The sequence below is a fragment of the Silene latifolia genome, chromosome X, assembly GCF_048544455.1.
Source record: "Silene latifolia isolate original U9 population chromosome X, ASM4854445v1, whole genome shotgun sequence".
Lineage (NCBI taxonomy): Eukaryota > Viridiplantae > Streptophyta > Magnoliopsida > Caryophyllales > Caryophyllaceae > Silene > Silene latifolia.
The window spans coordinates 21068271-21082598 of NC_133537.1; the positions used below are offsets into that span (position 1 = coordinate 21068271).

General features: G+C 34.8%; 1 protein-coding gene across 2 annotated transcripts; it reads left to right on the forward strand.

Moving 5' to 3' along the window:
- The first annotated feature begins 8361 nt into the window (after window positions 1-8361).
- LOC141623115 (phototropic-responsive NPH3 family protein NPY5-like) lies at window positions 8362-13938 on the forward strand. 2 transcript variants are annotated; one of them, XM_074439187.1, is made up of 5 exons: window positions 8388-8744; window positions 9178-9786; window positions 11414-11483; window positions 11723-12883; window positions 13155-13938. In XM_074439187.1, the coding sequence occupies exons 2-5, from the start codon at window positions 9725-9727 to the stop codon at window positions 13686-13688; spliced, it is 1827 nt and encodes a 608-aa protein (XP_074295288.1). In that variant the 5' UTR covers window positions 8388-8744; window positions 9178-9724; the 3' UTR covers window positions 13689-13938. The 2 variants fall into 2 exon arrangements, with proteins under 2 accessions (XP_074295287.1, XP_074295288.1); XM_074439186.1 differs by having other exon boundaries at window positions 8362-9786.
- Window positions 13939-14328: the final 390 nt, after the last annotated feature.

Sequence of the window (14328 nt, forward strand, 5' to 3'; positions counted from 1 at the left end):
TCCTAGTTTGTGCAAGACTAAATTAATCAATTCTGATCAGTAATCAATTAACTAGATGTAAAACGATAATTAAACAACAATAGAAAGCGATTTAACAATCAATTCACAATAAATCCCTTTTCTAATAACCTAGATCCCCTTTCACCCTAGATTAAGAATTTAGCTACTCATATTAAAGAGAATAACAACAATAATCTGAATGAAAGATATAATTGAAGACAATAAATAAGAACAAAGAAATAATAGCATGAATTGAATTAATAATTAATGAGGAAAGATTACGAACAATACCGTAAATAGCTAGATCCGGAAATAAGAACAATAATTAAATTAAACTAAGTATTTGAGAGAGTTTTCTAAGGTAGCTATACTAAACTACGGAAATAAAAGTGTAAATAAGCTAGGGTACGAGTTTTGGTATTTATAGCAAAACATAACCGACTTAAGGAAAATTGCGGAATATTCTAGAACCAAGTGGTTCCTCGATCAAGCCCCAATGTACTCGATTGAGCCACCAAGTTCCTCGATCGAGCGCAGCCCTAGTTGATCGAGGTACCAAAGTTCAGGAACCCCAACTCTCGACATTGAATATTTTAATTAGCTTAATTGATTAGGTTGGTTCCTCGATCGAGCCTTGTTGCAGTTGATCGAGTACACAAGTTCCTTGATCGAGCCTGGCTGCAGTTGATCAAGGAACCAAGTTCCTGCTTTGCGCACCGAACTTCAAACGACCGCCATTTCATCGTTACTTGTCGGAAATAAGCGATTTTTACGGCGTTGGAAAGCTAAGAAGATAAGCTTTCACCTCCAGTTAGAATCACTTGAATATCAGTTGTAGAACTCGAGATATGGCTCTTCAAAGTAGGCACTAGTAATAAGAAACTCTTCCTTTATTCTTCTAAATTTCCGTGCCATGCTCCGTGTATTCCTCCATGCCCACTCTGCGGTGCCCATTTCATTCCTTTGCTCCTCAAATACATCATTCCTGCATTAAACATCAAAAGGTGGAAGTATCAACGTTCTAACATAAAATGCATGTAAATGATATAAACTAGCACGAAAACTGTATCAAAAGCAATTAAGGGCAGGCATAAATATGTATATAATTATGACTCATCACAAGACAAACTATTGAAGTATTGGATGTAACAAGGCTTTTAGAGTCCTAATATAATGCAAGGTTTGTTCGATCAAACTCTTGAGAAATGTGAATTTCAATGGATTTAGAAACTGAATATTCCTCAAAAGTTAAAATTTTTTTTCTTTGGAAAGCTTGTGTTGACGGCCTCCCAACGAAAGGTAGGCTACTCAAGAGTCATATTAGTGTCCCACCTCATTGTGTTTTATGAAACTATCCTATCGAAAACGAAGATAATTTCTTTTACAAATGTCCCTTGATTGGGTCTGTTATCCAAGACATGAACATTATTAGTACTTATAACAATTTTTTGTCAAATTATGATAATATTGCAAGTCAAAGTTTTGTAATGAAACTCAATTATCTCAAAGACTTAATTCCAAACGATGATTTCATTAAGATTATCTTTATTTGGTGGAATGCATGTTTTATAGAAATAACATTATCTTTAACAATGTTCATCTCAATATCAGCAAACTTATTACTTTATGTAATAGTAGCATTAAGATTTGGAATGAGACTAGACATAAGGATCTCAACAACCTCGAAAAAGACAATTCAACTACAATCAATTTTAGTAAGAAAGAAATCTGGTGGGAGAAACCTAGAAACGGTTTCCTAAAGCTAAATTTTGACGGGTCGAGAATAAAATGCAATAAAGTTGCTTTAGGATATTGTATAAGAGATCATAATGGTAATGTCATTTTGTTAAGAGCAAAAAAGTGTGAATCCAATAGTATTTTTGTTGCGGAAGCTCCCGCTTTAAAAAAAGGCATTTCAGTAGCTAAATCCTTAGGAATCTCAAAGCTAATTGTTGAGGGTGATAATTTATGTGTTATTAATTCAATCCGTAGTACTTGCCAAATCCCTTGAGAAATTTTTAGTATTATCAAAGACGTTAAATTAGAATTTCATTGTTTCGATGAAGTGATAATTAAACATTGCTTTCGTGAAGCCAATATAGTTGCTGGCCTTATGTCTAACTCTTTCGAGGTAGTTTGAAAGCCGGTGGCTTCAACTTATCTCATTCATTCGGAATGATGAGATAGGTTGGTCCTAATCTAGAAGATCAATCTAGTTTTCTTACTTAATAAAAATAAAAATAAAAATAAAAAAAATAAAGAGATTGTTGGAAGTTTCTAAGAAAGAAAGTCTGATGGTGTAGGCAGGAGTGACTGTCGCGATTTCATAAAATCTGTAGTTCTTCTACACCATTGGAGAAGGTTTTGTAAATTAGCTTGGTTTTTTAGTAAACGTCAATGCTACTTGCTTAGATGGGTCCACTTACCAAACAACCAATAGAAAATTAGCTTCAATAATTTTTTATTTATTCTTATTATTTGATTTACAATTTTTATGTTTAGGAAAAAAATAATTTTCTAATAAACCATTGGAATAGTTTACTAGCTTAAAATGGTATTAGCTTAAAGGGATGAGGTGGAATTGTCAAGCTAGTTGATTGTTGCTTACCATTGTACTTGCTCTAACAAAAAAATGATTTTTGTTGATCTTTGTGATACAAATGATCGTACGGAGTATCTTATAAAAATCACTTTTAGTTGTCCTTGGTTATAAAACATGCGATTCTATGAAAAGACATAATTAATGCAAATGATGGTTGTGGTGGATTGCAGAACCATTCAAGTTGAGTGCCGAATATGACCGTTCTACTACAGTAAAACGAAAATGGTAAAAGTGAAACCGTAAAAGCAACGCAAGAAATAATGAGTAAAATTGAAGTGAAGAAAAAACCCACATCAACCAAAGTTGGTTAATGTGAGTAGTAAGGGCTCTCATCTCTTAAACAAGTGGTCAGGGGTTCGATTCCTGACTCTTGCGAATGAAAAAGCCAAACTTGGGAGGGGTCAACCCATTAAATTGCCTTCAGTATCCCGAAGGAGATTGCCCCAACTGTCGGTAGGGATACTCCTGCTCAACACCCAAAAAAAAAAAAAAAAAAAAAAAAAATCAAACTCCATCGTCTCCGACCTCCGTTCTACACACTACTCATCTTTATGATGCCTTTTGTGGGATAGTTTTCCTCTTCATTTTATATAATCAATTAATTAATAAAATTACTAGTTTAAATCTCGCGCATTCAATAGTTTTCCTCTTTATTTTATATAATCAATTAATAAAATTACTAGTTTAGATCTCGCTCAATAAATGCGCGGTATTTATAGAATTTTTATTTTTGTATTACTTAATCATGCTAAATTAACATCTCATTAATTTATCATATTTCACATCATTTTACTTAATTTTTCATATTTCATGTCTTTTTGGCAATGATTTTATATATTTCGATTAGTGAAAGATATATTTCGAGATTTGTAATATATGAACCCAAATTTTTTGGCAATGATCGAGGATTTTTTACTTCGAGATTTGTAATATATGAACCCAAATTTTTGGCAATGATCGAGGATTTTTTACTTGTAGCAAATCTAGCAATATAGCAATGATTGACGGTATTTTTTTTTTTTTGGCAATGATTGAGGATTTTATACTTATTTTTGGCAATCAATTTTTACGTTATTTTTGGGCAAGATCATTGATATGATCTAGATTGAGCACATAGTAGAATAGGACGTTATACATTTTTTTTGGGAATCATTTTTTACATTAGACTTAGCCTATGCAAAAATTAAAAGTTCGGTTAGAAGATAATATTTTAAGCGGAAAAAAACGTAGATTGGTTTATTTATTTACAGTAGTAAATAGGGGATTTAATATGTTACTTTATTTAGATTAAAGATTATCTCCACTTAATTAAAATAGGTTAGATCGTTTTTATTTCTAGTATATTTATTGTACTATTTCATCTATTCCTAATATTCTTGACTTTAAATACCGACCTTTAAAATGTTCGATAATTTATTTTTGGACCCTTAACAGAACTGGAAGCAAATAAAAAGAAGAAATACATATTATCTAAATTATAATAAATGCATTTGTATCCTTTGTCTATCGGTCACGACTCACGAGTTCTATTTTATTATTAACATCATTAAAAATTAATTCAAAAGCTTAAATACTATGACTAGTTTTATGTATATTAACTAAGATGGATTGTCATGTGATGTCTATCGGTTATGAGTTCTTATCTTGTTACTAATATTTGTAAAAATTAATTCAAAAGCTTAAATATTATGAATAGTTTTATGTAAATTATCTTAGATGGATTGTCATGTGATGTGTTAGATTTTTTTTATTGTACTACATCTTTGAATTATTTAGTTGTTCTGTTACTATAAACTTTTTATTATTTTTTTATTATTATTTTGGGTAATTAAAAACGAGCTTAATAATATGGATCGTTTGATCCGTTTCCAATAATTTCTTTCATAATAACATCATTTTACAATTTCATTGTTTTTTTAAATTATTTTAGTAAAAAAGCTCCGAGATTTATAAAGAGGAACGAGAAAGATAAAAAGCAAAAAAACACAAATTCTCATTTGTGACAGCGATATCTGTCACAAGCTTGTGACGGATACCGTTTCATCTCACAAAATGCCTATTAAGAGGTGAGTGAGAAACACATGAGGGGTGATCCACCTTTGTCCCCTCTCCCTTTTTGTGAGAGGTTACAAGCTTGTGACGGGATTAGCCCGTCACAAGCAAGACTAGCTGGAAAAAAAAATGGATGGAATTTGATAATGGAGGAATATATAGGAGAGACAAGTTTCTGCAAAAAACGAGTGGTAGAATGAGTTAGATTCCTAAAATAAATGGGGAGAATATGAGAAAGTAAATGAAAGCCAAGCAGTAAAAAAACAAAGGAAAAGGAAAGATGGGTGGTTATGTTAACTAGACAATATAGTGTGACTGTGTGAGTGATTTCCAGCTTCCACAAAATCTAAACCAAAGGCAAATGAACGAGGTTTTGTATTTGTGTGAGGGAGCATCCATGTTCACCCTGTCAGTTTCGCGTGCCCATTCTTTTTGCACTTTATTATTTCTCCTTCCTATATTAACCAAAAAAAAAAAAGTATACACTCCTTGTGAATTTCTGATTCCTTATGATCAGGGATGTTATTCTTGAATCTCAATTAATTATGTTAAATCACTATATTATTGAATGAGGATTACAATGGTTAATGATCTCTTTACGTATAGCGCAATTGGTTTGTAACAAATTCTTGTTTAAGATGATAAATGGCAATAATCGTCTTACTTAAAAAGAGTCAAGCATGTCAGTATGGTGAATGAGATGAAAGAAAGATGCTTAGGTAATAGGGACTAACAAAATGTTTGTCCTATATATACAAGTGTGAGTATAATTGTTTTGTCACTGATTTTGTTTTAAGATGACAAAAGGCAATAACGGTCCTAATCTTAAAAAGAGTCAAATATGTCAGTATGGTAGATGAGATAAAAGAAGTGGAAAATATCCTTTCCATTTCCTTTTGATTCATTTTCTCTCACAAAGAATTATTATATTATATATTCCAATTGCACTCATTAATTTTTCTTTCCCAAGTAAATTTACAGTCATTCGATTGAACCCAGATCTAATCCGGACCATTAAGGGCGTGTTTGGTTCGCGCGTGGATATGAGTTTAGAATCGGGAATTATACCTGGGTGGTATGGGTTTGGAACTTGATTCCTAATACCCTGTGTTTGTTTCAATTTTGGTTGGAATGGGTTTAAACTTCATCAAAGTAAAAAAAATCTAAAATACAACATTAAAAATAATTATTCTTAATATTGAAAAATCATAAAAATGAAGATTTGATCAAATAAATGTAAAAAAATTTCATTTAAAATGTTCCATATAAGTTTTTTTTCATGGTTTTTGGTTTTATTATTTGATACCCATTGGTATCATACCCACCTCCCCCTTGGGTATGAGAAACCCATACCTCATGGGTTTGAGGTGTGGGTATGAAACCTCTATTTTTGCCAAACTAACACCTATTATGAGTTTGACTTATTCCAAACTCATACCTCATATCTTTATAAGTTGAACCAAACACTCCCTAAAAGGTAATAGACCTTTAAAAAATGGAGAAGATCCTTACTCTAAAAGAAGGATGCGAAGGAATTAACAAAATGTTTGTCCTATATATACAAGTGAGAGTATAGTTCATCTGTTTTCATCTTAAGACAAATACTTTCTTCTTTATTTATGTCAATTTATTTTATTAGCTTAGATGGAACCACACATCATACTTTCTTCTTTATATATGTACTTCTTATTTTCCTAAATAAGTTCCTAAATAAGATCAAAACTTTAAAAATTGGACCATTATTTTCTTAATTAATGGTTGCTTCATTCTTGTGGGTCTATTTAAAGTAGTAGTGAGCATCTTCAATGGTCTTTTTTAGGGAATTGCTTGCAATATTTAAAAAATAATAAGCATGTATTTTACCATTGGAGATAGAATGTTTAAGAGTAGCTTGCATCCTTGCAATTATGGTAGCTCTACCAAGCTACATAACTTGCCTCATAATAAATAAAAAGTAAATTTTCTCATTGAATGAAAGCGTTAATGCAGGACTCATACAAGCTACAATTTGTTGTAGTTCATCGTTAGAGCGGTATGTAACAGAAAAACAGAGTAGCTAAGAATATCGATGTGACAAATCAAACTACAATGTATCGTAGTTGTCCGATCCATTGGAGATGCTCGAGGGCTACTAGCTCAAACTAAGTTATTTTACCTGGATAATTTCAATGGTTGATCTACTAGCTTGCAATTTCTTAAAATTGCAAGCAAATTCCAAAGTCAAACCATTGAAATTGCTCTAGATTTAGATCTTTCGGTCTGGAATCTACTGATTCAACCAAAAACTTTTTAAAGTTTGAAAGTGATATATAGCTAATTTTTCAATTTTTTCCGCTTACCTTATTATAGTTTGCCTCCCCGAATTTTTTTATCACAAACTAAAAATCCTTGTTACGTTACTGATTGTCATCATCCCTACATGTATATAAATCCTGTAATTATCGAGTAATAATTTGTCTCGTTGATAAAACTATAAAAAGTAAGAGCCTATATCATACTCCCTCCGTCTCAGTCAATAGTTTAAACTTGCTTTATTTTTCCCTCACAAAATAAAACAAGTATAACCTATTCATTGGGACAAAAGGAGTAAATGTAGAAGGTAATCCTCGCTGTTATTCATTGAAATCCTCTTCATTTATTTCCCATTCTTATTCCTTACATTTCCTATTAATGACCTAGATTCTATTATGAGACGATCAAACGGTAATTGTTCATACTCGCCAGGGTTATTTCATATGATTAATCAATTCTATGGGTGACCTGCTTAAATTACCCCCTTCCTTCCCAGAACAAACTCACTTGATTTTTTTTACCTATTGTATAAGGTCGCCTTTTCCTCACTCTTCATTTAACTCCCAAATTTGACTCACTTCACGACAAACACCACGCCTACATCTACCTCCCCCACCCTCAAATTCTTACATCACTAATCCCCCATTATTACACACACCAACTACCACAATCACCTACTCTACTCACCGATTAGTATACTCGCCGATCACCGTCTCCCTATCTCTCTTTATGGGTCGCACTCTTTCCCATAAGCTCCTCACGCCTTCTCATCTTCTCCACAACGCATCGCCTTTCACACCCTTAGATCTAGAGGTTGTGGTTTTCGGGTTCAAAGGAGGTTGTTTTGGTGGTTGGTTGCTTGATGGTGGTTGCTGGTGCCGGTGGACGACGGTGGTCAGTGCTTTGTGGCGAACGAAGAAGATAAGGGGTGGAGTTGGTGAAGTTTAATGGTGGTCTGGTAGGTTTATGGTAAATTGACGTGTGCGGAGGTGAGCAGCTGCGCTGGTGGTCGGAGGGAGTTAGCGCCGAGGAGTGACCGCAAGAGGAGTGGTGGTCGAAGGGAGGACCGCTTACGATCGACAGAGGAGTAATGAACGGAGGGACAAGAGATGAATTGAGTTTTTTTTTTTGGGAATTAGGGTAAGAATTAAGGTGTTTTAACCCTTAAAAACATACGGGTGACCTGTTGTTCAGGTTGCCCGATGCCAGAGTGTTATTGGAAGGTATGTTATTTAGTATGAATTAAATTAAAATTACTAATAGGATGACATAATTTAAGCAAGCCACGCATACAATGAATTATCCCTATAAAATAACCGGAAAAAGAAAATTCTACGGATGAAAAAAGAAGTCGAAAGATTGGTTGTTACGTGCAAAGGTGGTATACAAGTGGGGACGGTGGCGTTGATCCTACTATAATCACACAGATGGAAAATGATATAACCTCCCCAATAATCCTTCAAGACAACAATGCTTTTTTGCACCTAATTCCCTTTTTTCCTTCTCTAAAAATCTCACAAATCTTCTTTTATTACATTGTCAATTACAATTAATCCATTTATTTATATTTTCCTCTACATTCATATAATAATCCCATAATTTTATTATACTCCGTATTAAATTAATAAGTACGGAATAATATTTAGATTTAATTTTCCCCAATTTAAATTTAGATCCAAATTCCAAATAATAAATATTCCCTCACTACTTTCACTACTAGTCACTACACTACACTACACACAGTCACCCCCCCACCCCACACACACCATAGCCTCTGCTTCTAATCATTATATCAACAGTTCAGTCTTTTCTTTTTCCTCTGTTTTTTCTGCCTTCTCTGCTTTACTTTACTTTATTTCTCTGTTTCTCTTCTTTCTGCTTTACCCCAAAACAAACCGGAAACAAACCATACCCATTTCCCATATTAGCCAAACGGTTTTTCTAACATATGTCCGTCCGCTCGTCCATAAAAAGCGTCAAATCTTTAATTAATTTACATAGTCTTATCATTGAATTTCGTGCTTATATGAATATACCCACCTCAACAATGATTCCAAATCAAAGATTTTATTTATACCAATCTTCACAGAATTAAGAAATATTATTGGGTTTCAGTTTGCACACTTTTTTTAGTGTTTTCAAAAACAACAACTTTGTTGAAATTAGTGATGTTTGTCTACAATTAGATGCTAATTGTCCACCATTTGTCTTTGTTATGCATATTTTTGCAGGGATGTTATCATTTTTAGGAGCATGGAGATTAAGATAGAAGAACCGTAAAGGAATGTGCTATATCTCATCTACTAATCTCTAGGGTTTCTCAAAATTCTTCCTTTGGTTTTCTCAATAAATTTTCTTAATTAAGATTAACACAACTTCTAGAATAAGACGGATCTCACACCGTTTTTCTATAAAAAATGGTGTTTTTTTTGATAAAAAGATGTTTACTTGGGGTAACAAAATGTGTCCGGTCTTAGTGGGCTTGTGTTATTAAGTAAGGTAGCAAAAGTATAACGTTTGGTGGTGTTATTATTACATTTTACTACTACTCATTACTCTCATAAATTCACCCTTTTATTTTTTCACTTTCTCTCTCTACTTCATCACTCTTCTTTTTTACTTTTTTTTTTTTTTTTTTTTTTTTTTACCATATGATCTTTATCTCATTTTGGGTTTATTAGATTGGTGTTTTTGGGTTTTGGGTTGTGTTTTAATTTGCATAAAGTTTGGATTTTTTAAGGGTTTTGATTTGTTTGATACGAAAAAAAAGAAGTGAAAATGAAGTTTATGAAGCTTGGATCCAAGCCCGATTCTTTTCAGAGTGATGGTGATCGAATCAGGTTTAGTTTTGTTATGTTTCTTAATTTTTTTTTTGTGATGTTGTTTGTATAAGTATTACTGTTTGATTGAAGTAACTGTATTTCTTTTAGTTTTGTTGAATATGATCTTCGGTTTTCGGGAGCCATTGAGGCACTGTGATAAACTCGTTATTTTCGAGATATGTCTTTGTTGTTCTGCATTTTTGTTAAAGATGACCCTGGAACAATATTCATCAACTTAATTATGGGTTTAGGAGATTAGTAAACAGGTTTTAGTATTAGCAACTTGCTTTACCTTGTGGCCGAGATTGATGGCTTTATTCGATAGGTCATAGGTTCGAGTCCCCGGTCTCTTGTAAGCTTAGTACTGTCTTAGCTTATTATTGTGCTCAAGGTCAAAATAGTGGTGCATATAGAGGATTCTAAAAGTAGGGTAGTTATAGACAATGAAATTAATGATGTCTTCCCTAAAGGAGTACAAGACAGCTCACACGATGGACGGGCGGTGTTGTCGTCGTTGATACGGGTGTGAGATAGCTTTGTTTCCAACACATATTAATGTTGATTGTTCTGGCCTGACATACTTATCTTTGAGGTAGTCAAGTAGTAGAGTTGTGGTCCCTGTTAATCTACTATCAGCTGCTGAGTATGGGTTAAAGATCATTGAATGTGCTCATCGCTGCGGTATAACTGTCTTGTGTTCCCTTCCGTAGTCCATTTGTGGGGATAATGTGACATTGGCATTGAATGCGCTTTAAGAAAAACAGCAGCATTACCATTTACCCACCTAGGGCTCCACTAGTGGCGGGATTAGGGGGTCAGATATACGCAACCTTACCCTTGTGTTTTTACCACAGATATAGCTTCCGGGTTACTCAAATGAAAAATATCCAATTTAGGGAGTATTATTCCATCAAAATATAGAAACAAAGAATAGCGAGCATTTGGCTCCATTGAGTAGAAATTTCTCTTCTACTAGGCAGGCACTGGTTGTTTGTGAGTCGCTTTAAAATATTAACGATATTTTCGTGGTGCGAAGGGGTCATTAAGTCATTAGTGATTTAGACAGGTTTTGAAACCTTCTCACAGGTATTCCCTAATATAAGGATGTTGATTTGAGGCTTTGACCATGTCAAAGAACCTGTTTAAGAATTGTCAAGGCTCTCCTCTCTTAATCAATTTATTTATGCGCTCAACATTGTGGTTACATTCATTCGAAGTTCTTGCTTTTGTGCTTGCAAAGTTGCAACAACACTTCTTAGCATTATGTTGCAGACATTTTACTTGTTTTACACTCCTTCAGTTTGCTTGCCTGTTTAATCATTCTGATGTAACAATGTAAAATTTTACTCCATATCAGTATCAAGACTGTACAAAAATATTAACTTGTTATTAGGTTCGCCACTATCCTTACGTATGTGACTTTCGATATTGAAAAGTAGTCTTAATTCGTTAGCTGCTTTAATCAAGAATTGAAGATGTACTTCTTGGTAGCTAAATCTATCCTTGCTAATCAAGGGACAATTACAAACAATTTATTGTTCTTTCTTTGGGAAATGCTTGACCTGATAATATATCTTGACTTCAGTTCTGTAAATTAGCAAATAGAGTTTAGCATGCTTAAATCTTCGAGAATAATTGTTTTCAGGTATGTGGCAACTGAGCTGTCAACTGACATAGTTGTCCATGTTGCGGATGTCAAATTCTGTCTGCACAAGGTATGACTTGCTTCATTCTGCCATCGCTCCTCATTCCCATGAGTAAAGTAGGGAATATGTAATACAGAGTATATACTTGGGTTAAAATTTAAATCCGAGAATCCAGGATTTGAAACTGAATAATAAGTTCTATTATCTGAGGAATTGAGGATATGAAACTGAAAAATATTTAAGAGATTTTTCTAGTGATAGTTTGTAAATTGCAAGATGATGCTTATTTCCGGTAAATTTATCTGCAGTTTCCACTTTTGTCCAAGAGTGCTCGTTTACAAAAGCTGGTAGCCATGGCAAGTCAGGAAAACAGGGATGAAATATATATCGAGGAAATCCCAGGTGGACCCGCGGCTTTTGAGATATGTGCAAAGTACTGCTATGGCATGACTGTTACATTGAATGCCTACAATGTGGTTGCAGCTCGTTGTGCAGCCGAGTATTTAGAAATGTATGACACTGTTGAGAAAGGAAACCTAATATACAAGATCGATGTCTTTCTAAACTCTAGCATCTTTCGAGGCTGGAAAGACTCGATTATAGTTCTTCAAAGCACCAAGTCCCTACTTCCACTCTCTGAAGAGCTCAAAGTGGTTAGTCACTGCCTTGATTCAATAGCATCCAAAGCATCAATGGATACATCTAGAGTCGAGTGGTCGTATACTTACAACCGTAAAAGGCTCTCATCCGAGAATGGTGTAAGGAAACCGGTCTCGGTCCCTGAAGATTGGTGGGTAGAAGACTTGTCTGACCTTGATATAGATTTGTATAAGCGTGTCATAGCTACAATTAAAACAAAGGGAAGAGTTTCTAGCAGAGTAATTGGTGAAGCCTTGAAAACCTATGCATCGAAAAAGTTGCCGGGCTTCAGTAAGGGTAATATAGTCCCAGGAGGTGATTTGACGAAAAATCAAATGTTAGTCGAGACCATTGTGGGGCTTCTGCCTAGAGAGAAAGGTAGTGTGTCGTCGAGCTTTATGCTTAGGTTATTAAGGGCATCGATATCTTTAGGGTGTGGGGAAATGGTGAGAACTGAGTTACTGAGAAGAATTGGGCTGCAATTGGATGAGGCTTCAGTGGCTGATTTGTTGATTCGTGCGCCACCTGGCGAGACTACTATATATGATGTTGATATGGTGGAAAATCTGGTTAAGGAATTTGTGATGCAGGATGAGAGTGTTGAGAATTCATTTCATGCTGAAATTGAATTCGAAGAGGTTAAGAAGCCGATACTCCTATCAGATGCTTCCAAGCAAATGGTTGCCCAGCTTGTTGATTGCTACCTGGCTGAAGTTTCCCGAGACCCCGATTTACCTTTGGATAAATTCATCAGCATGGCAGGGCTAGTCTCGGGATTTCCAAGAGCTTCTCATGATGGAATCTATCGAGCCATTGACATGTTCTTGAAGGTAAAGATAAATTGCTTTTTCCTGTAACCCAAAAATCATCAGTACTTCGGTTTTGTTTGGTAAATGATTCCATCTATGTTCACTTTGTGGGTTGTGTGCTTGTATGTCGTGTAGTCGTGTCTAGTGGCCTGAAATGACCCAGTAGCAGCACATTCAAAATGTCATGAACCCGTAGTGATCCGATCTAAATCCTAATCCTGCTTGCCACGTTTCGGTTTGTGTGCAACTCTTGTAGTCTAGTTAATCTGAACAAATTCTGCTCTCTGTGCAGGAACATCCTGGCATCAGCAAGAGTGACAGGAAAAGAATATGCAGACTCATGGATTGCAGGAAACTCTCGGTCGAGGCCTGTGCACATGCCGTGCAAAATGAACGTCTCCCGTTGCGCGTTGTCGTCCAGGTGCTTTTCTTTGAGCAGGCCCGGGCTGGAGCAACCTCATCCCCAGGAAGTCAGACTCCAAACTCCTCAGGAACTTTAAAGAATTCACTTCCAGGTGGATCCCACGGAAGCTCAAGATCTGCCACCACAAACACCGACGAGGACTGGGATTCCGTCCCAACAACCGAGGAACTCAAGGCTCTTAAAGGGGAACTTGCCAAACTCCGAATAGCGGGCACTAATCCCGGGGACAAAGCAGCAGCTAATAAGGTCCGAGGCTTGGTCATGTCCAAGAGGTTATTCTCAAAATTATGGTCGAACAAAGAAAGAGAGGGCGAAAACAGTAGCTCGGATACATCAGAAAGCCCAGCGTCTACTAATGCCGAGGAAACAAGAATTACCCCTTCACGAAACAGGCTACCGTGATTTCTCAAGGTCACGATCTAGAGAATAACGAGCATTTAGCCCGACAAGTAAAATGAGATTACCTTAAATCTTCAAGTAGGAAAAGGAAGAAATAGAACAGGAAAAGAATGGCGGAACGACTTAGGGTATTTAGGGATGCTTGGTTCGAGATTCTAACCGATGAGTTTATGTCAATTGTCATATGAATATGTACTCCATCATCTTTTGATGTTAACTTAGATTTGGATGCAAGTTTTCATTAATGATCAAACTTCTTGTGCCATTAGATTACAGTAACCTTCCTAAATACAGTATAGTTTTGTAGACCTTGTTCTATGTTTAACAACTAGTATAGATCCCGCGCAAATGCGCGGTAAATATAGACATTTTAATTTTTAGTGTATTAGTTATAGATTTTAGATTTATATCTCGCGAATTTTTATAAAAGATAACTAGTATTAAAATTAATCAAAAAAATTGAATAATTCCACGAATTGTGTTTTTTATGAAAATATTTTAACTACATTTTTTAAAAAAACAAAAATTCGTCACGAAGTTAATAATAGAAGATACAATTTTTATGTATAGATTATTTTAAATGGAAAAGTAGTTTAATAAATAAAAATCTAATTTGTTTCCATATATAAGTTTGAGCACTTTG